This window comes from Epinephelus moara, chromosome 22 (genome assembly GCF_006386435.1).
Source record: "Epinephelus moara isolate mb chromosome 22, YSFRI_EMoa_1.0, whole genome shotgun sequence".
Taxonomy (NCBI): domain Eukaryota; kingdom Metazoa; phylum Chordata; class Actinopteri; order Perciformes; family Serranidae; genus Epinephelus; species Epinephelus moara.
Window position 1 is genome coordinate 40596961 of NC_065527.1, and position 26813 is coordinate 40623773.

The 26813-nt window shown below is 41.0% G+C and overlaps 3 protein-coding genes across 6 annotated transcripts in view; all 3 read left to right on the forward strand.

Annotated features, from left to right (window-relative positions):
• Nucleotides 1-2908: 2908 nt before the first annotated feature.
• On the forward strand, nucleotides 2909-18703 carry si:ch211-195b13.1 (STKc_SGK domain-containing protein). Of its 2 annotated transcripts, none has more exons than XM_050034528.1 (13): nucleotides 2909-3151; nucleotides 13396-13471; nucleotides 14264-14342; nucleotides 14434-14474; nucleotides 14572-14629; nucleotides 14724-14807; nucleotides 14952-15083; nucleotides 15172-15284; nucleotides 15429-15552; nucleotides 15656-15751; nucleotides 15842-15997; nucleotides 16108-16197; nucleotides 17095-18703. In XM_050034528.1, exons 1-13 carry the CDS (start codon nucleotides 3124-3126, stop codon nucleotides 17257-17259), a joined length of 1242 nt encoding a protein of 413 aa, XP_049890485.1. In that variant the 5' UTR covers nucleotides 2909-3123; the 3' UTR covers nucleotides 17260-18703. The 2 variants fall into 2 exon arrangements, with proteins under 2 accessions (XP_049890485.1, XP_049890484.1); XM_050034527.1 differs by lacking the exon at nucleotides 2909-3151 and adding an exon at nucleotides 12641-12882.
• Nucleotides 18704-20829: 2126 nt separating this feature from the next.
• eya3 (EYA transcriptional coactivator and phosphatase 3) overlaps nucleotides 20830-26813 on the forward strand; it is a 21348-nt gene continuing 15364 nt past the window's right edge. For 2 of the 3 annotated variants that reach the window (XM_050034521.1, XM_050034522.1), the window contains exons 1-8: nucleotides 20830-20962; nucleotides 21967-22016; nucleotides 22238-22332; nucleotides 22405-22485; nucleotides 22573-22627; nucleotides 23675-23784; nucleotides 24041-24178; nucleotides 24373-24461. In XM_050034521.1, the coding sequence (XP_049890478.1) occupies nucleotides 20906-20962; nucleotides 21967-22016; nucleotides 22238-22332; nucleotides 22405-22485; nucleotides 22573-22627; nucleotides 23675-23784; nucleotides 24041-24178; nucleotides 24373-24461 (675 nt within the window). In that variant the 5' untranslated portion in view covers nucleotides 20830-20905. The remainder of the gene's footprint in view (nucleotides 20963-21966; nucleotides 22017-22237; nucleotides 22333-22404; nucleotides 22486-22572; nucleotides 22628-23674; nucleotides 23785-24040; nucleotides 24179-24372; nucleotides 24462-26813) is intronic. The other variant, XM_050034523.1, reaches the window with a different exon arrangement.
• LOC126383825 (uncharacterized) overlaps nucleotides 24468-26813 on the forward strand; it is a 3407-nt gene continuing 1061 nt past the window's right edge. The window contains exon 1 of the mRNA XM_050034533.1: nucleotides 24468-25438. Within this exon, the coding sequence (XP_049890490.1) occupies nucleotides 24840-25438 (599 nt within the window). The 5' untranslated portion in view covers nucleotides 24468-24839. The remainder of the gene's footprint in view (nucleotides 25439-26813) is intronic.

The window sequence follows — 26813 nt, forward strand, 5'->3', positions numbered from 1 at the left end:
TGTTTGTTATTTCTGTTTGATAAATACCCTACACCATATTTTTATCAATTCTTTGATCGTCTAATCAATAAAAGTATTAGTTCAAAATTTTGGAAGCTGCCAGACAGATTTTGTTGCTTTGTTGGACTGAGCCAGGCTAACAGTTTCCCTTTATTTCCAGTCTTTATGCTAAGCTAAGCTAATCATCTCCTGGCTTCACCTTCATATCCAACAAACAATAACAGATAAAAATGGCATCGATCTTTCTAACAAACAGCAAGAAAGTAAAAAACGTCATGATGGCATTACTCAACGTTAACTAGTTATTTTCTCTCTCTCTTTATACAGATTTAGCTTAAATTTTAACAATAGCAGCCAAGAAAATGAGATTTTAGTGTTTGTGTCTGACAGAAAAGGCTAGAAAACAACGAAACTCCTCAACAACATCATTGATCGTCAGTGACATGTCTGAATCAACATATCAGCCTGTCTCTGCGTCACCACCATCTCACACCAACTCATATCCGTCCCACACCTTCCTGCTCGCACTCTGCCCTAATTTAAATTACATGCAAATCTGTCCAGTCATAGAGGTTTGACACATATTATTCCTGTGCTTCGGCCTCATTGTGAAACACTCTGGATGTATTTCTAGTCCCTGCAGCCTTTTCTCAAGTTACATGATATCAATCTGTATTTATTTTCACTTTCCCTATGAACTATGTCACGCAGTGTTGTTCAAGGTGATGGGCAGGCTGAAAAAATATGTTTGTTGGCGAAGTTGCTTCGTTTCAACCCAGGGCTGCAGATATAAGATGACACAGTGGACGCTTTAAAGAGGAAAACACTTTCTCTTTTTGCCAGCTCATTTGAATTAGTTCATTATAAACTCTCTTTGAACCCTCGTGGTTTTCAAATTTAAATAATGTTCGTTAGGCAGTGGTGGGAGGGAGCAGTTTCTGTTTGCTGTGAGGATGGAGTTCAGCAGCAGGGCAGGAATCTCTGCATCAGAAGCTTTTGATTCAGTTTCAATAAAGGCAGAATGAAAGGGCTGTGAAATATCACACATTTTAAATATGCATGTCACCTCAGACAAAATGTTATAATGTAGAGACCCTTCTTTTATCAGCACTGCAGATATGTCTGCACAGACAAACATCATCATCAGTGAGAGCTTTGTGTCAGAGTAGAAAATTTAGGCTGATCAGTGCAGCTTATTACTGCATATAGCCTTCTCTGCAAGTCTTTTGGGGCAAGTCTGAGTCGAGACTTTTGTCCTTGAGGGCATAGCCAGGTCAATTAGCATGTTCTGTAGCATAAAAATGCATTTGTTTGCATGCACTTACAATTTCATCCAGCTCTTTTTTCTATGGCGGTTGAGTACAATCTGCCAAATAAACCTAATTTAAAAATCATAGACTGTAAAAAATAATACTGCTACTATGAGGTCACCAATTGGTTTGCGGACTTCTTTTTCAAAGCCTTGAGTTTGGCAATTTGGCCATCACCATTGGCCAACGTCTGGAGCCAGCCTCAAGTAGCCATTATAGGAACTGCAGTTTTTGGCACTTTCCCGTTGGCTTAATGTTTTAGCCCCGGAGGCTGTCAGCATAGACAAACTGCTATTGATGTTGGAGGTCTTTAAGGTCTGCTGTCCATCAAAATAAAAAGGCAGTCCCTTTCATGCTCAGGCCTTAACTTACTGTATCCAGACACAGATCACGTTGAAAGATCATGTTCAATTTGTCTGTAACCTTTAATGCTGCTGCAGATCTGCCTTGAAGCAGAGCTTGATTAGGAATTCATTTGCTAAATCCTAGGTAAATCAAAAAACAATCTCTAACAGCATGCAGCTGAAATAGTGGAAACAAAGACATCTCGACTGCGGTATTTGTCACAGCACACAAAGGGGAGAGAAAGTAACATAAACACTTTATGATATAATGCAACAGCAATGCAGCAAGTGTTCCATATTTAGGCTGTACTTTCTTACACTTATAATACCAATCTGAGTCTGTCAGTATCATAAAACAAACACTTATAGTGGACATAAACTGACGGTGCTAACATGCTCTGAGTTGTTACCATGTAGATTGTTTTGCCGCTGCTGGCTGCAGCCTTGTCACTTAATACTGGACCAGTTCTTAAAAAAGGCTGTTCCCATCACTCACTTAGACACAAAATCATGGTAAAATGGAGTCCTGGTTGAAAATTATCGAAGTTACCCTTTAAGTTATGGATTTATCACATCATCCTGTCATCAATGTAGATTAAATACAGTATGACTAGTTCACTTGTCCGGCTGACATAGTAAAATCATAATTTAACACAGCACCTCTCTGTGTGACTAACAGCCCAGCTCATCAGTGATGCTGCTGTTGCTCCTGCTCGTCCAACCCTCACAGACCTCGCTCTTCATCACCTAGCATTCATTGTATCTGATGGCCTACAGCCCGAGGCAAACAACTAACACACAATCAGGGCTGTCGATGTGCCTCACCGGATGATTTTACCCCTAAACTCCTCAGAGACAGTAAATGAAGGAACTAGGGGAGGCTGATAAGCAGCAAACTCATCACATTGTGCAGCAGTGACCAATTAAAAGCAGATTTAAACACCTCGATGTCTGTTCCCTGTATTCCTCAGGTGGTTCCCCTGTCGTGGAGACCGGTTTTCTCTCCGGCGGGACTCCCACACTCACGGGAGCCGTAACCAGACACCTGCTTTTGTTTTGTTAGAGGCTCTCCAGGTAGATAAAAGAACAGATGAGGACGGGGGTGATGGGAAGAGGTGGGGGGGATGGGGGAGGGGGGTTAGAGGAGGAGAAGCAGGTGCGTCACAGATCTTTGGTTTCAGCTATTTGGTCTAAGCACAGGCAGGGTGATCAGAGGAAGAAACGGCTGTGAGAAGAGGGAAGTGCAGCAGGGAAAGTTATTTGCCTAGCAATCGAGACTTTCTCCGTCCAGAGCTGCAGTGAGAGCCATTGACAAAAGAAGACGGAGAAGGAGAGGGAGGAATATTTTACAGGAGGACCACATCTCTCTCATGCACTCAATCACCTGGACGCTGTACAGCAGCAGCCAGACGTTCATTCATCAGAGACTCTCTGCCCGATAGCGAATATAATCAAACACTTAGGAGGACATGAAGACTGGCAAGAAATCCTTCATAGGTAGGCGCTCCTTTAATTCACTGTCTGTGTTATGTGACTGTCTGGGGAATGAATCTGCAGCCTCTCAGCAGCACAGCAGAGGAGGATGCACCTTGAGACGTGCAACTTTTCCTCTTCTGTGGGTTAGCATTATTGTTACAGCTTGATAATATAAATATTTTCCTGTTTTTTGCCTATTCAGTCATGTGATTCTTGTATTATTATGACTGTTTATTAACTATTTAGCCCAATCCTCCTTCTTGCATTGCTCCTCTGTTTGCTCCGACGTCACTGCCACTGCTTGGATTGCTTTTTGGCTCCATAAAACTAGATGCATCATCCTGCACTCCTCAGTCTGTCCTTGCATTATATGGTTAATTTTGTAATGTCCAACGCAGAGACTCTTCCCTCCTCCCTGCAGCACCCCTGCTCCTCATCTCATTTGTCACCTGAGAGGATAACAGCTACCACCAGGCCTCGACGTTGAAACTAGGATTGAAAGGATCGGATGATTTTGGTGTTCAGTGATAGCATAATAAACAGTTTTGTTCCCACAGTTACAGATGGAAAGGCAGGGCTACGAATTTCAAATTTTAAAGTCACATTTGCCCCTTTTCTAACAGCTCCTCAACCTTTAAGCAGTAAGGTTGGAAAATGTACTTATTTGCTCTCTTGCAGAGATAGATGAGACAACTGATACCACTCATGTCTAAATGTGAAGTTACAGCTAGCAGTTAGCTTAGCATAGCATAAAGACCTTGCTCTGTCCAAAAGGTGATATAATAAGCCTACCAGCGCCTCTACAGCTCACTAATTAACAGTTCATATTTCCTTTGTTTCATCTGTTTTGCTGGTTGCATGGTAACCTCACTGTGACAACAAGACTGCAGGAAGTTGCTGTGCCTGACCAAGAAATCATCCAGTACATCACCCCCCTATAAAACCACAACTTCTTGTTTTTATACTGTGGTTTCTGTAGATATTTCACAGCACTGTATGTTTCCATTTTCCTGTGCTAAGATAAGCGAACAGGCTGCTGGCTGACGCTTCAAATTTACTATACAAACATGAGAGTGATATTGATCTCATAATCAAACTCTTGAAAGCAAATACACTTATTGCTCTAAGGGCCCTAACACACCAAGCCGACAGTCGGTCGATGGTCAATGTCGGGCCGTGAGTGAGTGTCTGTCGCCCTATTTTTTTGCAGTGTGACAGGCACTATTGGCACTACTTGGGCCTTGTCAGCCCTTGTCGGCTTTTTTGAGGTTGACGCAGCATATTGAATCTGCGTCAGAGCTGGCAGAGCCCATCAGCGAGTGAAATCATTTTGATTGGCAGTTCGGCTCGGGTGATGAGAAGAGAAACAGAAATGAGGAAAGCAAACAAACCAATAAGGTCAAGAGGAGGGGAGAGCTCTTTAGCAGAAACAGATCTATTTGTTGTTCATGTGCTAACTGGCTAACTAGCATCTTGAATCTGTCCTGTCAGTCTTTCATTTCCCTTTTTGAGTGACTAATACAGTCTACCACAGAGTTATTTTCTCTCACGCAGGCGTAGAACATATGTGCTAGCTGGCTGTTGTCTATAGTCTTTGTGGCGCGGGAGTCTGCCTTCATCGCCACTAGTTCTTCGATGTCAGTTTGGTGTGTCTAGGCCTTATGGCTGCCACCAAACTTGGATGTCTCCTTTGTATTCTTGTTGGTGTTTCAGGCCGTTAGCCATGGTAAGATGTACATATTTAGCCTCCACTCTGCAGCCTCACACAGCCAGCCCATAACCTTTGCTTCACTCATTGTGGTCTGGAAAAGCTCATAAGGTATTTGTTTGGATTAGGGGCATCCTGAGTGGGTGTGGACCTAAATTACTTTGCAGCTGATTGGATCAGACTCTAACCAGTGGATTGAGATTACTCAACACTGCTCTTACATTTTCCTGCACCTGACTAAATAAATGCCTCACAACTTTGAAAACCACACTTGAAATTCTCTGAAAATATCAGCAATTAAATCAGTTTTAGTGAGACAAACACGCCCTCTTGATCATCCACATTTTGTTTTAGCTGTTGTTGACAAGGTTCCAGAGATGCGAGGCCACAAATTGCCCCCCAGTTCAAATTTGTAAAACAATGCAGCTTGTTGTCATCATCTAAATCCCTTCACACGCTTCATTAATTGGTTTTGGTTTCCAGCTGCCATACTCAATTGATTTTCTGTGGAGATAAATATCTCAGAGCGGTAACTGACCTCATGAAGTTTACGCTGGATTGTGGGGCTATCAACACTCAGGCAACACACTGGATCAAATTATGAACTTGTGGAGTTGTGTTTGCTTTAAAATATATTCATGTTGATGTTCAACAAGCAGTTTCACTGGAGTTTCTATGGTTTTGTTTGCATATTTCAAGCCACTTGTTGCTCATATATTATCACACTGTAGCTGGCAGGGAACAGCTTTCAATGACGGAAGTCACCACTTTCAACTGATTCATATGTTTGGCCTGTATGAGAAGTGCGTTTTGTGAATGAGAGTCTGGTGCTCTAAATGACAATGGCTTCTCTGTCTTTTTATTGTATCTGCTTCCTTTTTTTAATGAACTGTTTTAGTCTCAGTAATGCACAGGAAACCTGCTGTGTAGAGTCACATACAGCACCAGAGTAACGTCTAGCAGAGCAGAAATATGATGTTAGACTGGAGGCAGCACCAGACTGCATGAGGACAAAGCTCATCTTACCATGGTGATAGTAATTAGCAGTAATAGCAGTCACATTCATATAATTAATAGAGGCTTTGCGGTTGGAAATAGGCATGATCATCCCACTTTCTTGGCAGCAAATTAAAGTAATGCTTCATTTGTAATAATTTGGCAGCTGTGTGTGTGTGTGTGTGTGTGTGTGTGTGTGTGTGTGTGTGTGTGTGTGTGTGTGTGTGTGAGTCATCACATAAGAGAGCAAACATTGCTTTGCTCTTTTTTATCTGATGAAGCAGGCGTATGAGCAGTCATTTAATCCCCTGTGGAGAATGAAGAAAATAAAAATCACATCTCATCTCCTGCCAGGGAATTCAGGAGGGACACAAAGACGAAAACACAATTCTAACTCTGGTTACGTGAGCCAAAATCAGCTCCCACTCATGGGGTCCTGAGGCTGCAATGCAACACTAACAGACCGGACCGCCACCTCCGGTCTGCATCTCTGTGGTTCTCTGTATGAGTAATGCCAAGTGCCAAGAGTATGCGAGAGAACGATGCAGACGACAACAAAAAAAAGCAACTAATAAGAGATGTGGTTTAAGCAGAGATGTGTTCTCCAGTGAGAGCAGAGGCTGATGAGGTTGGTATGACTATGTGGGTGCGAAACACACAAGGCTTCCATCGCTCCTCACAGCCAGTCAACAAGACCCTCATGGTAATTAGAGATCCTCCATCCTCATTAGCCAACAGCCTTCCTGCCAGCCCTACAGTTGGTCAGTGAGGACTGTTTGCCTGTATGACTCATTCCTCCACCTTCTGCTGCCTCCTACACAATACACTGTAGGCAAGGCAGGTAGAAGTCAAGCTTTCCATGTATTACATTCAAGTCACAGAGTTAAATCATCCAATTTTCTAAAAAATAAAGACCTGGCAATCTTTTAAAAACCCAGAGGGTCGTTTAAGAACACTTACAACTGCTCTCAAGGTATTTCCAGAATCCTTGAACACTCTCCTAACCATCTGGGCCCACTGTGCAATCATGAGGTTTTTAAGCTGTTTCCTAAATTGCAACTTCTTTTCCAAATCCAAACATGGTAGCTGGAAATGGCATCTCCCCTTACGCAGTTTGCACATGAACCAAAATATAAAAAAAATGTATAAGATATATTGGTATATACTGATGATATGTTCCAAAAATCCTAAACAACACAGCTATAATTTGTGAGTGTTTTGCAAAAAGAGTAAGGAGCAGAGGGGGGGGGACAAGTCAATGTCACAAGTAAGTCTCAAGTCCCAATTTAAATACCAAGTCAAATCTGACAAGTCCCAAGTTAAGTGCCAAGGCCTAAACTTTGAGTTTCGAGTCCCAAACAAGTCATAATGCACTCTTCATCAATGTAATGCCACTTTAACAAAAGAGTAATAATGTATTAAATTTACTTAATCATGAATACTTTTTAAATACTGTATTTATTTATTTATGTCTTTATTAACTGTATTTACTCTTCTAAACAAGTTTGCTAAAACAAGTGGGACTTGTGCTAACACTGTTAACCAGTGGCGTACCACAACTGAATGAATTTTCTCTGTCTCTGTCCTTTCTTGTTGTATTAATCTCATCTCATAGTGAAAAAAAAAATCTACAACTTTGTCTTCACAAATTGGCTTGGTGAAAGGTATCAAGTATTTTCAAGTCAAAAGCTCAAGTCCAAACAAAGTCATGAGTCTCTGGTGTTTAAGTCCAAGTCGAGCGGCAAGGTTTTTTTTTTAATTTTGTCAAGTCAAGTCTAAAGTCAGGTAAGGGCATATGTAATTTCAGGCTGTTCTCAAGCACCTCTCGTATATTTTCCTCCGAAAAGTAGCACAGCAAAATTCGCACATATCCTATGAATCATAATCCAGTAATTTGTGTATAACCCACATTTTTGGAGGGCTGAGATCACAGACGTGCTGACAGGAGTGAAATATAGAGAAGGAAACAGTCCCATCATGTTGGAAGTTGAGTTGGTGGATAGGTCACAAAACACAGGACTTTCCCCAGGAGACTGCTGTTTGGTACTATGTGAACTTTGAATGAGCTTAAAATTTAAGGTTTATTTCAAGGTACGTCAATACCATGTTTCTTTTTCTAAACCTAGCTACGTAACTTTACTTTCCCAAACCTAACTTCTGTAACTTTATGTTAAGCATGTAACTTTACGTTAAGAACATAATGTTCAGTTCAGTTCAGTTCAGTCAGCCCTCTGTTAGCTACTTGCTCAGCACCAAACAGCAGTTAGAGACTAGCTGGTGAACATAATGGAGCTCTTAACAGCTAAAGAGACAGATATTTTCCTCAGGAGTTGATGGAGACCAAAAACAGAGTAAAACAAGAGTGAATATTAAACTTACATACATCAGGTGGACACAAACATGACTCCAAATGAATGATAATGTTGCTCCATGACTGCTGGATGTGTAAATAAGCAACTGGTTGCCAACATATCATCTTAAAATGTGATGATAGGTCAATAATGTGTTTTTTCAGCTGAAGGGGTCAATAAAATCAATTGTTGCAGCTTTAAGGATTCTAGAAATACTTTAAGAAGCAATTTTAAATCATCTGGAATTTTCAAAGATTGTCAGTTATTTGTTTTTCAGAAAATCATACACGTCTCTGTGTCTCCAATGTAACATGAGAGGCACAAGCTGGAGGTTAATTTTCCAATGCAAGGCACGCACCAACCTGCAACCCCAGAAAGAGCCTATAATCATGTGGCACAAGAGAATCCACGCTGAGGCAGGGGAGTTATGATGGATGGCATCCTGTGAGGGTTGGAAAGGCTTTTTACCGGATCTGTTGGCAGGTGACTCACACGACTGCTTGTCAGCGAGCAGAAGTGCTGCTTGTCTGCTCAGCATCAATCACACGGTTGGACAGAGCGACAGAAAGCGGGGGGGGGGGCTTTTGTGAAGGTGCTAAATAAAAGGCTGATTAATCTGGCACTGCAGAGACATTCATAGAGAAACTGAATGAGTTACCATCTCTAATGCGTGTTTATTTGTCGCAGTCTGAAGCCTTCTACAGAAGAGATAATCTTTGTTTGTCACAACAGGAAAGACTCTACTCAGGCATGACATGAATGTGAGATTTCTTCGCACTTCTTACTCATTTATAAAAAGGGGAAATACCTCTTCAGCCATCTGTGTTTTGCTCTGCAGCACCTGACTTTCTGTTCCATCAAAACAGAAAAAAAACAGAGACGTGGCAGAGGAATGACGCTGTTTGAGGGAACTACCCAAGTCATGTTTGTCCTACATGTTACCAGAGACGATAACATGATACACTTGAATAATTCAGAGTAAGACTACATCAGGTGAAGAAAAGGCTTCACACAAAGCCTGGAGAGAGGTGTCGCTGTCATGTAATCCGATCCAGTGTGTTTCTGTGCGTAAACAGAGTTGAAGATGAGCTGTTTGCTCAGGTAGCCTTCCAGGGTAGGACATGATACGCTGCTAGCTCTACACCAGCTAGTTTCTGTTTGAGCCCAGGCCACAGATATGGCACTTCCTCCTTCCCCAGTACAAGAAGAACCTGTCCTGTGATGTCTCACTTCCTTTAAATTATGCAGGACTGTCACATGTCAAACTGGAGACAGAACCCAGGAGTTCCCCTCTGACAGATGAATGAATCTCTGAGGACTGAAGCAGATGTTTTTAAGAACAGTGGTGGAACAAGTACTCACATTTAGTTTAGTAAGGGGCCGTGTCCACCAAAGCGAGGCCAACGTATAGTTTTAATTATTTGCAGTGGGAGCATGGCATATTTATGCTATGCTAGAACGGGCGGCAACAAAAGCTGACTGTTGCGTCACCTCACTTCAATGTGTCTCGGCCAGAAAGTTGCACATACACACACCGCAAAGACTACAGCTGATGGCCAACCAGCACGTACCTTCTGTAGCTGCATTCAAAAAGGGAAACTAGAATTCTTTCTTGACGCTAATTAGCCAGTTAGCACATGAACAACCCAATCCAATGTTGATAGAACAGAGCATACTTACTACTTGCTAAAGAGCCCAATGGCTAAAGACAAATAATCTCACCTGATTTGTTTTGATCTCACTCCCTCTTGACATTAGCCGATTGTTTACTTTCCTCTCTTCCATTTCTCTTCTTGTGCGCTGAGCTGAACTGTCAATCAGAGTGATTTAATTCACCAACAGGCTTCACCATCACCAATTCATCATGCAGAACCAGCAGAAAAAAAAGAAGCAGATGGAGAGGACAAAGGGCAACGATGCAGGACACACTACATTGACTAGGGCGACAGACGCTCACCGACAGCCCGATACTAGAAATAATTTAATATACTGTACATATATATATATATATATATATTATTACACGTTTCCTCTCATAGATCAACACAGACCGGCGGGTCCATCCTCTCTCTCATTATGTGCTTCAGCCTTCCCTTCTTCCAGAGCAAGTACTCTGCTTTGCGCTGCCAATATTACTTCCGCAGATGCTCCCTTTCATGGCAACCAAAGTGTCTCAGCTGAAAAAATGCTGCCCCTTTCAAAGCGCTCTCAAGCACTCCCAACTGGGCGTCTCATAAGGAGCGCCTACCATTTTTAGCATGGAGAAAACGTTTCGATTGACACAAGGCCTAAAAAGAGAAAAACAAAATGACCCCAGTGAGTGTTTAACATATAATATTGTGACATTAATTTTACTGATACATTGTGTAATCAACGTTTTACTGCTCTTCTTCGTCAAGGTGAGGCTTGTTTAAAGGGATATTTTGCCGATTTTTAGCCAGCTTTGTACCATAACAATGTAGGTAGTATGTGTAAATGAACTGTGGTAAACTTTCCTCAGATCTTCTTGCTCATCTCTCGACTCAAATCCACCAGATGATGCAATTTTCGCCGGCTCTAGGGCTGTTGCTCAGACTACAGATTGCACTATCACATTTTTGTATGTCCACCACCACACAGAGTATAGGAGCGGATCGAGAGAGGGACTCGCCCCACTCTCTCTCAAAACAGCCAAGCTCACATTAATCACCAGCGGAAGTGTTTATTGGTGTGGCGCAGCGCAGTGCATTCTGGTACTTGTAATGGTTTTTACCTCTTGAGCAAATGCAAATGCTACAGTCCCTTTCTCTGTTGTCTCTGGTCATATTGAACAAATTTCAAAAGTATTTCCGTCTTTCTACTGCATAGACAGCCCAGTTTTATGAAAAAACATCTTTCCAGCAGTTAATATACTAAAGATTATTTCATTACTGATTAATCTGGGTAAAGTAGTGAAAAATATCCAATGGTGATCAAAATATTTTGTTGTAGTTTGACCAAAAAGTTAGACCAAAACTCCCCTACCCAAAGAAGTTAAGTTAAAGCAGCAAATTCTCACACATGAGGAGCTGGAAACAGAATATTATTTGCATTTTTTCATGTTTTTTGCATGAAAAATGACTGAAATGATCAATTTATTGTCAAAATAGTTAATTGAAGAATCAACTTATGATTTCAGCTTCGACAACAATGCATCATATTTTGTATGGCTGCAGGATATGCAATTATATTGCAATTATTTTGACTGATATTGTGATCACAATATGCCTTGCATTTTTTTTTTTTTAAATAATATTTCGATTGATTGTGCAGCCCTAATGTTTTGTATGTAAAACATTAATCTCTTAATCTGTAACTATGTAGTTACAAATAATTGCAGTAGGGTTAAAAAGTACAATATCAATACAAAAGAGAAATACTGGAAAATACCTCATGACTGCACTTAAGTAGAGTAATCAGTTACTTTTCACTACTGTCATTAGTCTCACTTGGGAGATAAAACACCAATAAGCAGTGCTGAACACTCATCCAAAATCCATAATTGCTCTGCCAGTGATCAAACACATTAATCAGCACACACCAAATAACCTCATCTCAGAAATCACTAATGCTCACTGGAAACTTTGCTGTGCGGCTCCCTGTCCTCCCCAGGCAGTATAGCTATCTGCATTATGGCACAGTTATGTAACTTACAGGGTTAGTGGACCACATCTATGACAGCTGGACTGATCGCTGCTACAGCTTAGTCTCAGCATGATGTCATATGTGGTTTCTCTGAATTTACATAAGTCTGTCAGGCCAAGTCATCTTTATAACCTTGACCTCATCGGCCACAGAAATCCACTAATTATTTAGAATGACAGCACATGGAGCTTTGTGGAAATTGCATGGATTTAAACAGAGGATTGGATCCGAGCAGAATTGTTATTATTATTTTTTCATCATGCATGTTTAGCCTGTATGTGGATTTCCAGGGCAGGGTTAGAACCTGCAGCTGAGCTGCAGCAGTCGTGACATACATTTTCTCCACGTCCTTTCGGGATAAAGCAACTGCAGAGAGCAGCAGCACATTTTGGGTCTGCAGGACACCAAAAAAAAGCGTATCCACTCTTGTTCCTGTGTTTACAGTCGTTTCCTCCTTCTCCTAATCACTTCACTTTAATCTCTTTTGTATGGGTGCTGACAGCCAGTTGGAGGTTTCCATTCAGAGAGAATGATGAAGAGGAGGAGAGGGCGACGGTGGGAGGAGGTGGTGGTGATGATGATGGTGGTGATGGTGGGAGCTCTTCTTCTCACCACCTCCGCCTTTGCGGTGAGCTCTCCTCGTCATCCCCCTCCTCCTGCAGGCAGAATATGGCTGCAGCGGAATCCCGTGATGTCACGCAGTTGCCGTGGTAACACGGGTGACGTAAAAATGGGCGTCACTTTAAAAAAAAAAAAAGGTACCACGTGCTCTGTATATATAAACTGGCTCGCACAGTGTGGGCAGGAGCAGACTACAGCGGAGCGTGGACTGTTGAGCTCTGCCGGGTCTCATTTTTTTTACAGTCGTGACACGGCGATAACTCACGGTTAAAGGATCGTACGGGACATATTATTGTTGTTTTTTATTCCTGTGTTTTTATTGGATATTTATTTATCTGTAAACATGGCGGTGACTGAAGCTGGATGTGATCTAACTTACTGCAAAATGAGGGGGATTGTCGCTGTTCTTACCGGTGAGCAATAACAAAACAATTATTACAGTTCATATTCATCACTAAAGCTGCTCATGTATTCATTAGATAAGTATTTATTGGTATGTGTTGATTCATAAGACAAACGGCTGTCAAAAGATGAATTAGACCTACATGCAAAGCGCTTTTTTTGTTCTACTTTCAGAGACATTTTGCAAAAATATTATAAGAAATGGCAGCAAATCTGCCTTTAAAATCTCAAAACTGGCTATATGCAGTGTAATGAGAATCTAGGATGGAAAATGCTTTGTTGGCAACCACTATTGGTGCCTGAATGAGTGACCCAAGTGGTTGCATAACCTATAAGCCCGCAGCATTAGAGGTCTATGCACAACACGCAAATCTGCCCTATAACGGGATATTTGGAAGTGAGAAACAGCGGATTACAGCTGCAACACTGATATTTTCTCCTCTAGTGGAAGATCTTTGCATCATGCGTGGTGAATGATACTCAAACACTGACAAATTATTTCCCCTCTCTGTCTTCCTCTGCAGCTTTCATCAAGGAGAGAAAAATGGGGTTGAATGACTTCATCCAGAAGCTGGTGTCTACCCCACATATCTGCCAACAGTGAGTGTTTCTTTAAAAATGATATTCCGCAAATGGGAAAACTGTGTTTGATTTGGATGGACAATTGGCCCCGAGGCACAAGGAGCATCTCTGGGTCATTAGTCACTTCCTGGCTGTAGTGTTTATTTCTGATCATTAGCCCATTCATGATCAGTGGCCAATCCAATCAGCCACCTGCATTTGGCAGGACATTCTGTGAAAAGTATAATCTGGGTCTGAGAAGGTGGGTGCAAGAATAGTCCTGTCATGACAAGCCTGTTAACAACCTCCCCGCTGCCTAATCACCTTTCAAGCAAATCCTCTCTGTCCCCTAGACGAGGATAAACCTGTAATTCAGTTATTGCATGATACAAGGCTCGTCCCATCACAGCATTGGGGTCTGGTGCCGTGAAAGTCAAAAAAACACTTGTGTGCAGCATCTGTCTCCTTCAGGTGCTCCAGAAGGAGAGGGTGTCTGATCTGGACCACTGAGTCCTGCAGAGCTGTCTGAACCCTCTTGTCATGGGTCAGCGGCTTAAGCCATTTGTAAGACAGGTTAGGCTGTTCACATGCACATGACCGTGTCCTAAACTTGACCTGTCTGGATGTTTCAGACGGTCAGTCACACCCCAGCAGGGAGCGGCCATTCAGCTTTTTAGTCTCACAATCCTGAGATTTCACACTGAATCATCAAATCTTCAAATTATCAAAAGAATAAATAAATAGAAAAATATGACAAGTGTGAGTCATATTGTTAAAGTTTAATAGCTGATATAAAAATTCATTTCATAACCAGCTATGTTTTCTTTTCAGTGTTGAAGTCAACAACTTCCTGAAGATTGATGAGAATCAAAATGAGGAGGATGGAAATGATCAACTTCCTGAAAGTCTGGTAAGCAGAAACTGTTAACTGACTATCATACTTGTTTTCTTTCCAAAATATGACAATGTATTCATGAATTTCCTCATTTCATGTCTTTCAGATGTACCTAAATTCGCGAAGTTCACTGGCTGAGGACACTCAGTAAGTAGCCTTATCAGTGTAAACAGTTTAGTACAATAGATAAGCCTCACTGTGAGTCATTAGAAATCCTAATCATCTGTTTGCTTCTCTATGTTAGGATCAAACCCTGTGATTTTGACTACCTCAAAATCATCGGCAAAGGCAGCTTTGGAAAGGTGAGTCTCTTTTTATGCCAATAAATTCCCTTAACTGCTCATATTTGTCACTGCTGCAGCACCATCACTGACGCAAATGTTTGCTCTGTAACAGGTTCTGCTGGCTCGACACAAGGAGTCTGCCAAATACTACGCTGTCAAAGTGCTACAGAAAAAAATCATCATGAAGAAGAAAGAGGTGAGTTGTCATCCTATGTAATGAACTACAAGTAAAACTCCAGAGGTTATGATTAAACACCATACACAAACCTCCATATTTCTTCTGTTTCGTAAATGTCATTGTGATGAACACACTGTATTGACTTCTATTTGTCCCCTCCAGCAAAAGCATATCATGGCTGAGCGCAGTGTGCTGATGAAGAACATCAAGCATCCCTTCCTGGTGGGGCTGCACTACTCCTTCCAGACCACTGACAAGCTGTACTTTGTGCTTGACTATGTCAACGGTGGAGAGGTAAGTTAAAAGCTCTCAACGCCCACAAATCAGGTCAGAATATCAAAGTGTTTTTCAGGCTTATGCTGACAGATGTTTTTCTCTCCAGCTGTTCTACCATCTCCAGAGAGAGCGGATCTTCCTGGAGCCCAGAGCCAGGTTCTACGCTGCTGAAATTGCAAGTGCACTTGGCTACCTCCACTCCCTGCACATTGTGTACAGGTAATAAGCGATCACACAGCACCCCCTAGTGGACATTTCATAGACATGACATATGCTGAGCTGTATTGAAGGAGGAAGTGTATAAGAGTAGCTTTGTAGTCATTTTTGTAACAGCTTTCTTCTTTTTCTTCTTGTTCTTCACAGGGACCTGAAGCCTGAGAACATCCTGTTAGACTCACAGGGTCACATAGTCCTCACAGACTTTGGCCTCTGCAAAGAAGGCCTTGAGGCCAACGGTACAACAACAACCTTCTGCGGGACACCAGAGGTACAAAACAAACCTCTTATTATCAGTGCAGAAAAACTCTAAATAAACAACTAAATGGAAATTTTCAGACATGAGTTAAGTCTTTTTTTCCCTTTCCTCTCAGTACTTGGCCCCTGAGGTTCTCCAGAAGCAGGCGTACGACCGCACAGTTGACTGGTGGTGTCTGGGATCAGTGCTCTACGAGATGCTCTATGGACTGGTAAGTGAGATCAGTGAGTTTATGCCTCCTAGTACAACTCTACCACCTGACTATATATTAAATTAACCTATGGCTGTTTTTGCTCTACAGCCCCCGTTCTACAGTCGCAACACAGCTGAGATGTATAACAACATCCTGCACAAGGCTCCTGTGCTCAAGCCCAATGTGTCAAATGCAGGCAGGGAGCTGCTCGAGGGGCTCCTGCAGAAGGACCGCACCAAGAGGCTGGGAGTGAAGGATGATTTTGTAAGTGCACACAGCTGACCCTAAAGCACACATGACTCAAAGACAAGTCAGAGACCAGTGAAGCTTGTTTGCTATTAATCTGCTAATTCAGAATTTCCTTTTCCTTCCAGCTTGAACTCAAGTACCATTCCTTCTTCTCTCCAATCAACTGGGAGGACCTGATGGCGAAGAAGATCACGCCTCCATTCGTCCCTACAGTGGTAAGTTCAAACTAAAGGCTCTTTTTTTCCCCCTTTACATAAGAAAATAGCACATTTGAAACATACAAGCATCCTTTATGTTGGCATAGATAGATCCACTAGACTGCACTAGAGGGCAGAGTCAAAAGTCTCTGACAATTCTTTTCACTTTATTACTGATTCATTCTTTTGTGCCATTTATAAAATGTCTTTGTCGTGTCCTCTAGTCGTGTTTCAGTTGAACTATGCTACACTGCCCCCACAAATTCTGGTCATTATCATCTTGTCTATATAATGTCATAAAGCAGTGAAAATCAGTCAAACCAACTCTACAAAAACAAAAATATTCAATTTACAATTACACACAGCTACAAGTAATGTACCCTCATGATTAACTGTTTGTCCCATTAAATGTCTTGCCAGTAGTGAAAAATGCCCATTACAGTTTCTCAAAGCCAATTGTGATGTCTTCGAAAGTTTTGTCTGACCAGCAGTCCAAAACCCAATGATATTCAGATTTGTATCATTTCAGCCAAAGAAAACCAGAAAATATAAACATTTGAAAAGCTACAACCAGTTTAATTATTGCCATTTATATGCAAAAAATGCCTTAAACTTAAGAATTGATTGTCAAATTGGTTTCTGAGTGAAGAAAATAAAATGTAAAAGATCATTATATTCATATATATCAATTTATTGCCCAGCCCTAAAAAATAGACTGTAAAAGGGAACAGCAGAATGACTGTAATAAACATTAACAAAGAGATAGAGTGAGAAAGCACAGCTGCTACCGTCTATCGATACTGCTGAAAATGTTTGAACAGTTTTAAATATTCTGAATTTATGTGTATTGCTAAATCAGTATTTTTGACAACACTACATTACACATCTAATTCCTGTTCTTCCTGGTTTTCACAGACTGGCCCCACAGACCTCCGACACTTTGACCCCGAGTTCACCCACCTGCCCGTGTCCTCCTCTCTGTGCAACGACACCCTGACTGTGACCAGCAGCGTCAAGGAAGCAGCCGGAGCTTTTCCAGGCTTCTCTTACGGGCCTCCAGCAGAACACTCCTTCATGTGAACGCCAGCATCTCGGGAGGGAGCTCACAACAAACAGGACACAAGCTCTGGGTTGAGAGTCTTACTTTGACAGAGGGACCACACTGGAGCAGCCTGTTTGGGGAGACATTACAGAGCCTGATTAGAGGATCTAACTGACAGAAAGGACATGAATTCCGGGGGGGGGGGGGGGGGGGTAGATCTTGAAGGATCTTGTGCATAAAAAGTGTACAGATGGGGACTCTCATGTTACCACACCACTGGCCCTACTCTTCTGCCTCAACCATCTGATACTACATTACATGTGCCAACGGTGGATGCACTCTGGGGTCATAAAACATCACTGTCACAGCTACTGGTGAAGTGACATGAAGAGAAGTGCCTGAGGTTCGAAAGGCAGTTTGGACGGGAAGAGCTGGCTTTATCAAAAAACCACAAAACCCTTTCACCTGTTTGGACATTTGACCAGGGCGCTAGCCGTTAAGGTGGATGCCTTCTTCAGATGTATGTTAAAACTGTTCTTGTTTCAAAGTTCACAACGCATTGTTATTTTCATGTGAATGCTCAATTGCACTTGAGGAAACAAGGGTCAAGAAAAGTTCCGCTTTAACCACACATCTGTGTATCTTTCATCTTTTTATTTCATATCTCTGCTTGGGACGAAGAAATAACAGCATTTCGATATTTTACACTAATATCTGGACCAAACAGTTAACTGTGGTATGCTTTAACACAAACACTTTTTTTGACCAGCTTGTCCTCATCAACTGAAGATCAAAGTTTTACCGTACTGTGTAGAAGAAAAAAGTTACATATATTTTACTGCAAAACCAAAAGGTTTTCTGTGTTTTAATAACTACAAACATTCACTCTTTACTTTTAAGGCAGTTCTGCATATATTATAAATAAGTTATAAATGTCTAGATTAATATTATATATTTCCTGTATAGCAATACATTTTATTTTTTCCAATTTATTTTTCATTTACAACCAGTTACTGTGTTTATCTATATCTGCTGTTTATGAAGGACGTTTCTCTTTGATCAGGAGAGTGCGATACAGAGTTCAACCAGCAATAACAGGCCCACATCAATGATAGCACATACTGTATATCAAACTCCTTTTAAAATTTAAGTGATTGCTGTTTTATTGCAAACACTCCAGATGAAAAATCTAATGATATTAATGTTTTTGTATTTATGCATCATGTAGAGAAGAACTGTGAATGTCTTGTGCCTGTCCAGGGCGGCCTGATCCATATTTACTGTATGTTCATATCTCTTTTCCCTGAACCTCTCGGTCCCTTTCTGGAAAGTAATCTGTATAAAAGAAAGTGCTTCATTAACTTGAAGAAAGAACCACCAGGTGGAGCAGGCGCTGGCTTTTCACTTACAGTGTTAAGCCACTGGCCTACTGCGTAACATGGTTCTGGAAAGTGCAATAAAATTGTGTTAACTCAGAAAGAATGAATATCATTGTATCTCATTTAGCAGTAAGTTGTAATTTATGATCTGATGTTCATTAAGTTATTAAGAGAGGATCTTCACTTGAACAGAGATTGTTCATGACTTTGTTTTGCCCCACTGAGTTTCCATATTTTAGCCGTTTGCATACAGGGAGTGGATTTTCAAGCCTGCTGAAAATATAAATAAAAAATGAAGGCAACACACAGTTCTAGATCATGTTCTTCCATATTTGGAAGCATTACTTTTCTGTTTTGTATTTTTTATGTATATTTATTTTCATGCCACTGCTACTGTATAAAGAAGATAATTTACATGATCACCTGAAATATTGAAGTGTAATCTGTGTCAGAAATGGCAAATAAATTCTCTAAATCCAAGGCAAGTGTGCTGTTTTTTCTTTGCAATGCTACTAATGTTAATGATAACTCACTACTTAACCTAACTAGAAAAGCACTCGGAGATCGCAGACCTCCGCCAAGCAGCTCGGATTTCCCGCCATTTTATTATTTTATCCACTTCGCTTCAACCAATCACCACCAAATTTCATCAAAATTCAGAACTTTTTGAGTTATTTTGCAGACAAACAAACAGGCAAACAGACCAACGCTGGTAAAAACATAACCTCCTTGGCGGAGGTAATAATCTTACACATTATAGTAGGGTAAGTGATGATTATTTTCATTAACAATTGGTCTAAAAAATGCCCCAGATGAATGAATCGTTATTTTTATAATTAATAATTAATAATTAATAATAAGAAAGCTCAAGGTTCTATTCCCCTGTCGGGAGTTATTTTCCCAGTATTCACCGGCTCATTATACATTATCCCTTACGTATTGAATAATGTTTAGATAGTTCCGTCAGTAGCATATTAAATACTTTGCAAAGTATTTTTTCCTTTTTTTTCTTTTCCAATGTTTAGCTGTAAATATCTAAAACATTCTTGGTTTGTCAATGTAAATTTATTTTGAAGCTCAGTCAATGATTGTACCTTGTTATGCATGATTATATCATAATAGATAAATATTTGATTCCCGCGCTAAAAATGTTATTCAAGTCTCTAACATATTAAGACTTATTAAGAATACCACATCAGATGAAGGAGGGACATATATATTGATATAAAGATCACATTTTATAATCAAGAATCTACCCTCTGGATCAGCATGTTGTGAATGTGAAATTAGGTTAAAAGAAATGTTCTTAATGATAAGTATGAGTCTGAGGACTGTCTGGGGACAGTTTTTTTTAAGTGACCTTTTTTGATACCTTCTTTTAGCCCATTGATTTTCCAGGTACAAATGGTAAATGTATTTGAAAAATTTTCCCCGACTACTACTTTGATACCATTACTCCGTATGCTATTAAGTGTTATAGGACACATGGTTGCTTTAAAGTCGGGGCAAACCGGGCAAACCCCAGTAGAGATCCATGACACAGAACATAACCCAATATACGGACAAACAGACAGACTGTAAAACACACATGAACAGCAAAGACTTACATGTACCCCTGACATATTTCCCTTCTTCAAAAAACTTGCATATATATCTTGCATAAGCTGACGTATGCTTTAACGGTCAGGCCAATTCAGGCAGTGCGGTTTTGATTCAGAAAGTGCACCATTAACAACAGCCTGACACATTCATGCGTTTTTTGAATTTGCCGTCTAACCTATTTTCTCTTTCTCTTTCTATGTCAATTTGATAAATGAAAGGCCAGCTGGGCAAGTTGTGGATAAAACGAGGTTAGATCTTATCCCCTCCGTTTATCTACCGTTAAACCAGCCTGCACCTGAGCAGCTAATGCTTCAGGACAATATGTTTTCGTTGAATGGAGGTTAGTGCACATGTAAAGTGGTACCCTCCGTAATCCCACAGTGAACACAAGCGCGCTGGGGACTCTAGGCAATTTTGGTGCCACACGTGCCTCACCTGCGGGTCTCAGGCGGGAGATAAGACCAGGGTGCTCCAATTCCCCCATGCTGCCACCTCCCTGCTGATCACCCCCGCGATAGTGGCGGGGGAGGGATGCATTGATGAAGCTTTATGGGACAAGGGGAGGGGAGAGTCACACAGCAAGAAAATACATAAGGCATAACCCCAGTTTATTCCGTGCCTATCTGTTTTTTGCTCCTGTGGTTGTGTAAAGCAGGGTCCGGACAGGCTTTCCAGGTGCAGAGAGTAGGCTGTGCGTGCAGACATGTCGGGTCACTCTGCTGCAGAGATGGATGACTCGCAGGAGCTGCCTGAGCTGCCGGTGAGTCTTGCACACCATGACGCCAACACAGAGCAGGAGGGGGAAATGCTTGTATTAATAACTGTTCACAAATTGAGTTTAAGCTTAAACTATACATAGTTTAAGAAAAGAGAAACGTTCATTTATGTCAAGTGATAAATTTCAGATAAATTAAACATGGGTCCTTTTTATTTTGTCATCAGTTCCCTGCAAATATTTGACCCACATTTAATCTTTCAGAGCTCATATTCAGGTTGTTTCTGCAGGTTTTGATTGTAGTAAATGTTCTTTTTTAGCCAACCAAAGTTTTTCAGAAAACATGAGCATAGATGATGGCGTGAGGTTCACTGTAATGCTGAAATTAGTTGCTCTTTCATTATTAATTCTTTAACAGAAACCTAGTCAGTGACTGTTTTGATTTAACAAGTGAGAATCTCAAATAGTTGCAAATTACTACTTCTCAAAATGTTGTTTTTTGACTGTTGGTCACCTTAAATAAGCACTTCTGAGACATTCTTATTGGTTTTCATAATTTCTGAAAGGCACTCATCACATTTTATAGACTGAGAAAGTTGTAATGAAACAATATATTACAGATTAAAAAGCTTTAAATTAGTATTATCCTGTAAGTTGAACAATAAAGTTCAAGCTGCAAATATCAACAGTATTTGTGCAAACCTTTATATACACCCCTTTAACAGCATAGTATATTGTATTGTGATATTGTGTGTAATACTTTATTGATGTAATAATGTCAAATATGATTTTTTAATGCTATAGAAAAATAAGCTCTATGTGTCTTCTAATACTCCATGAAAAAATACTTACAATTCTAAAGGACAACTGTTGTTGACGAGGCATATTTTAGTATATTTTTTTATGATACTGGCTTGATTTCATTTTCATCTGACTTTATTGGCCACAATATTTAGGAAAAAGAGATGCACATCACAGTCCTGACGCAGCAGATAAAATAGAATTATTGTGAAATCCTTTTCCATAAACTTCTCTGTGTGTGTGTGCAGACAAAGAAGGCCAAACTTGAGATAGACGGTGGACTGGAGAAAGAGCCGAGGTCAGTGAGTTTCATTCTTTTTCTGATCCTTAAAACTGCTGCTTACATACTTTGATGGAAAACCACCACAAACAAAGTTTACATTTTAAAATACTTTTCCACCTTATCTTGTTTTTGTGATTATCTTAATGTTGTTTACCAGATTTGGTTTTTTTATATATATAGATGGCAACTGGCAGCAGGCATTCTGTAATTATAATGGATTCTTTATGCTCCTTTAGTAATTTAGGTGATGATGGGAGTCCAGTTGCTGTGTTGGTTTCATCAGAGCAGGAAGGCTCTTACTCTGCCCTGTCCTCAGCCCAGCTCGATCCAGGTACGTAGAAAATGTGATATCACTCACAGTTATGTTCCTGGATGATACTAATGATAGTTTGTTTGATCGCAGGTGATCATGAGCGGTCAGACGCAGATGGAGGAGCAGCACCTCAAGCATGCGGCGGCACCATGAACTCGTATGCACATTCTGGTATGAACAGACACCCTGTCTCAGTTCTAAACAATGCACGGTAAACGTGTGGTATGTCAAACTGAAGCTGTTTTATCTTTTTGACAGCCACAGACTCAACAGCCACGTCTGAATACACCCAACAGGTTTATCAAGGAAGCAAGTGAGTACACTGCAGGGAACATCTGGTTCATTATCATGTTCTAATGTTATACAGGTTTAGGAACGTGAAAGGTGACATGTGGCGCAGCGCTACAGTGTGCAATCATTTGACTCTAGAGCTCTGATAGGACCCCCCCAAAAAATCAGGCCTGACCCCGCATGAACCTGCATGGTTTCTGTCCAAGCCCAACCCAAGTCCTATATTACAAACCCAGATTTCTTGTGTGAAAATAAACACCTATATTTAAGATATTATAATGTATATATATTTAAATATTAGAACATTTATTACAAGATAAGGGCTGATGTGTTTCTTTGCACCACTTCCCCTCCTCCACCTCCTCATTTCAATCATCTGTTGTCTTATGCAGGACAGGTTCGGCAGACTGGACTGCGCCCCTCGGTGCATTTAGTGGGCATAGGGTCCATGTTGACGCAGCATGCAGATGATCTCTGCTCTTTGCTGCATGTTATGCACATCTCTCCCAGTGCTGGGGAGGCAGAAACAAACACTGCTCCGCAAGTCACCTTGCTCTCCCCGAACTCTTTCTCTCGTTTTTCGTCCCTCTCACACGTGCACCCTATCTCTCACCCACATTTTCTCACTAAATTTTGACTTTGGTGTCACAAAATATTCCTTGAATGGAACTTTGCAGAGGGTTTTAGGCAGGCTATGGTCCCAGTGTGTTTCAGTTACGTCAAACATGTGCTGTTGCTTCACCCCAAGCTGCTGCTTTAGTTTGGAACAACCCTGAATATGAATTGCTACATAAACTGCATTTAATTTTTTTCAACTTATTCCTACTTTAGCATGTATAAATGTTTGTCTAAATAGCAAATGTTCTGGTGAAGAAAACTGGGTTTAAAACGTGACTTCAGTTCAGTATTGAGACAGAGCACTGCAGACAGCAGAGACAGGCTGCAGTGTAGCTATTTGGGGCAAGTATGCAAGATCAATTTATGTCCACCAAAAGTGCTTGTTTCTGCCACTGACCCGCCTGCAGACATGTCCTCATTTGATGCAAATACTGATTCTCTTTTCTTTCAGCCCAGCAGTGACGTCATACACCAGTCAGGTGGCCTTTCCTCCTCTGGCCCAGTCCACGGTGTACTCAGCCTTCCCCCAGACAGGCCAGACCTACGGCCTCCCCCCCTTTGGTTAGTCGCTGCTCCTTCTCTAACAGCCTATTTTAACTGTCTGCTCACTAAACACCTAGCATCACACCTTTTGTTACTCTGCTTTAGAGGCCTTACTGTGCTTTGGCGCTGTGGAATCAATTCGCTTTTGATCTCTGCTTAAACATCTACATCTTGACTGAAGGACCTGGTTTCTTATCTTTGCCCCGTCTTCAGTTATCCGCTCCTCTCGCTGCCTCTTTCATTTTCTGCATCTATTGCTCTCTCTGATCTTCAGGTGCTATGTGGCCAGGCATTAAAACAGAGGCAGGGCTGCCTGAGGCACCCTCTGGTGGCCAGCCTGGGTTTCTCAGCTTCAACGCCGCATATACCTCAACCCAGCCAGGCCAGCTGCACTACTCATACCCCAGCCAAGGCAAGCTGCAACCTCACTCTGTCTCACAAGATAACGCCGTCACTCTCTCTTCTCGCAAAAACGAGAAGCACTGAAAAATAAAGGAGATCTTGCAGTGGCACAGCTCTGTTTCCTTCTCTTGTCCTCAAATACTGTGTAGAAATTCTTCTATTTTCCTCCGCTGCTGTTTTCAGTTGAAGTCTTTCTGTTTCCAGGCTCCAGCTTCACAACATCCAGTGTCTACTCTAGCATCCCTTCAGCTACGGCGGCTGCCACCACAACCTCCACCACAGCGGCCCACCAGGTACGTGAGTGGAGAACAGAACTCTGTCTTTGTGTCTTAACTGTCAGAAAATACATTTAGTTCAAAAAAGTGTTAAGAGAGTGTATTTAGTGTATATTCAAATAATCAAAATACCAGAAGAAAATCAACACTCTGAATTCAGGTTTTGAATTTCAAACATGCAGACAGTTTGCCACATGCATTGGATAGTAATATACCTAATAAAGTAAACAATCCAAGTAAGCCCTCCAAGCTAAAGCATGCTAACTACGCTAACAAAGGATTGGAAATGTGCATAACATTTTGTGCCGACTCAAGATGTCAAACAAAAGCTAGGGACTGATTATATTAAGTTCCTGTGAGCTGTAAATTCACCACTTTTAAGCAGAAGATAATGTTATGTCAGAGCTGGACTGGGCAAAGCTTCTCCTCCTCTGGGTAACTGCCTCCTTCACACTCAAGCCCTTTATCCACAGAGATCGCACTGTAGAGCTAATACGAGGTCCCTTTTTTATGTTGCCTTTGCATTTTGCAAAGCACCAAACAACTGTGGCATCATTAAAGAAATCAATCAAAGAAATCGTCCCGAAAGTTACAGATGCGCTGACTCTGTTAATAAGTTCCGTAGTGACGGCGGCTGTAAATGAATCTACTAAACTCTTGCTCCAAGAGTGGGGAAAACACATGGACATGATCAGAAGAGGACAAGAGTCAGCTGTGAAAGCAGCGACCAAAGCTGCGATGGAGATAAGTAAATTGAAGTTTGAGTGTGACAAAGTTGAGCAAACTACTCGCAAGACAAACATTATCATTAGAGGAATCCCGTTAACAAACGGTGAGAACACAAAGAAAGTAGTAGTTGATCTGGCAGCCGAGATGGGAGTGGAGATGAAAGAGCAGGACATCAGCGTAAGCTACCGTCTGCCAGGGAAACGTGGAAGAGTGCACGAGGCTGAAGATCAACACCGCAGCAGAAACATTTTTGTCAAGTTTGTCAGGTATGAAACCAAACTTCAAATTATGAGAAACAAAAAACGTCTAAGGAGTATTGATGGGAAAAACAGAGTCTTTATTGAGGAAGACCTTACGCCTTTGAGAGGAAAGATCCTGAGACAAGTGAGGATGGATCCAGAGATTAAAAGAGCCTGGACAATGGACGGTAACATCTGTTGCATCATTAAGGACAACGATCAAGAGGTGAAGAAAACCATCTACTCCGGTGATGAGCTAATGTCCAAACTGGGATGGTCTGCAGAAAAAGCCCAAAGTGTCGGGATTTATGTAGACTTCCCCTAGGCCAGCGCTGACCCCTCACTACATGCAACTTGTATCAAGGATGTAACTTGTAAAATTTCTTCCGGTCGATTTAAGACTAAACAGGAGACAGATATCAAATTCCTTGGACTAAATGTCTGTGGATTACGTGCAAAATTTCAACTTGGGATTCTTACAGAATACATTAAAGACAAAACAAACAAAGTCACAGTCTTTAATGTATTCTGTAAGAATACATTAAAGACTGTGACTTTGTTTGTTTAACAGAGACCAAAACAGATAATATCTGTAAATCAGACTGTGATAGATTTACTCCTTTCGTGCTAGAAAATAAGAAATCAAGTTATAAACATGGTGGTATACATGGGGTATGTCTATTAGTTAAAAACGAGTCTGCAAATTATGTTCAGGAGATAAAAGACATTACTTCTGACGCCATCCTGTGGACTAAAGTGGCCAAAGCAGCTTTTGGGTTTNATAAAAGACACTACTAAAAAAAAAAAAAAAAAAAAAAAAAGACACTACTTCTGACGCCATCCTGTGGACTAAAGTGGCCAGAGCAGCTTTTGGGTTTGAATTCATCTTGGGAACAGTTTATGGGCCACATGAAGGATCTATTTTTTTCAACAAGGACTATTTTGGAAATGTTTCCCAAGATATTTCATTTATGAACAGTAAATACAGTTTACCAATAGTGATGTTGGGTGATTTCAATTCAAGAACTGGTACTCTGAGTGACACTTTGAATGTAGGTGACGTAGGAGCGAATATTAGAAATGGGCTGTCTTTTGGGCTCCTTTTTTTAAACAGTGACATAAATGATTTTTCTTTGTTGGATCTACAGAGGGTCAGTGAAGATTTAATGACAAATAATAACGATCACAGCCTAATTGACTTATGTCAAAGTTCAGAGTTGAAGATTGTAAATGGAAGATTTGGGTCTGATAAAGGCATTGGGCGTTACACCTGTTTTAACTATAATGGTAACAGCGTTATTGACTATGCCATAGTGTCAGCTTGTTTGTTAGCACAGATTATCTATTTTTGTGTTGATCCCTTGGACAAATGTTTGTCAGATGTCCACTGCCCTATTAGTTT

Coding starts and splice junctions, on each gene's coding strand:
- si:ch211-195b13.1 (XM_050034527.1), top strand. CDS start 12,813: ATGGCGGTGACTGAAGCTGGATGTGATCTAACTTACTGCAAAATGAGG. Junction 13,472..14,263: donor ACCCCACATATCTGCCAACA/GTGAGTGTTTCT, acceptor TTTTCTTTTCAG/TGTTGAAGTCAACAACTTCC. Junction 15,084..15,171: donor ACTATGTCAACGGTGGAGAG/GTAAGTTAAAAG, acceptor TTTTCTCTCCAG/CTGTTCTACCATCTCCAGAG.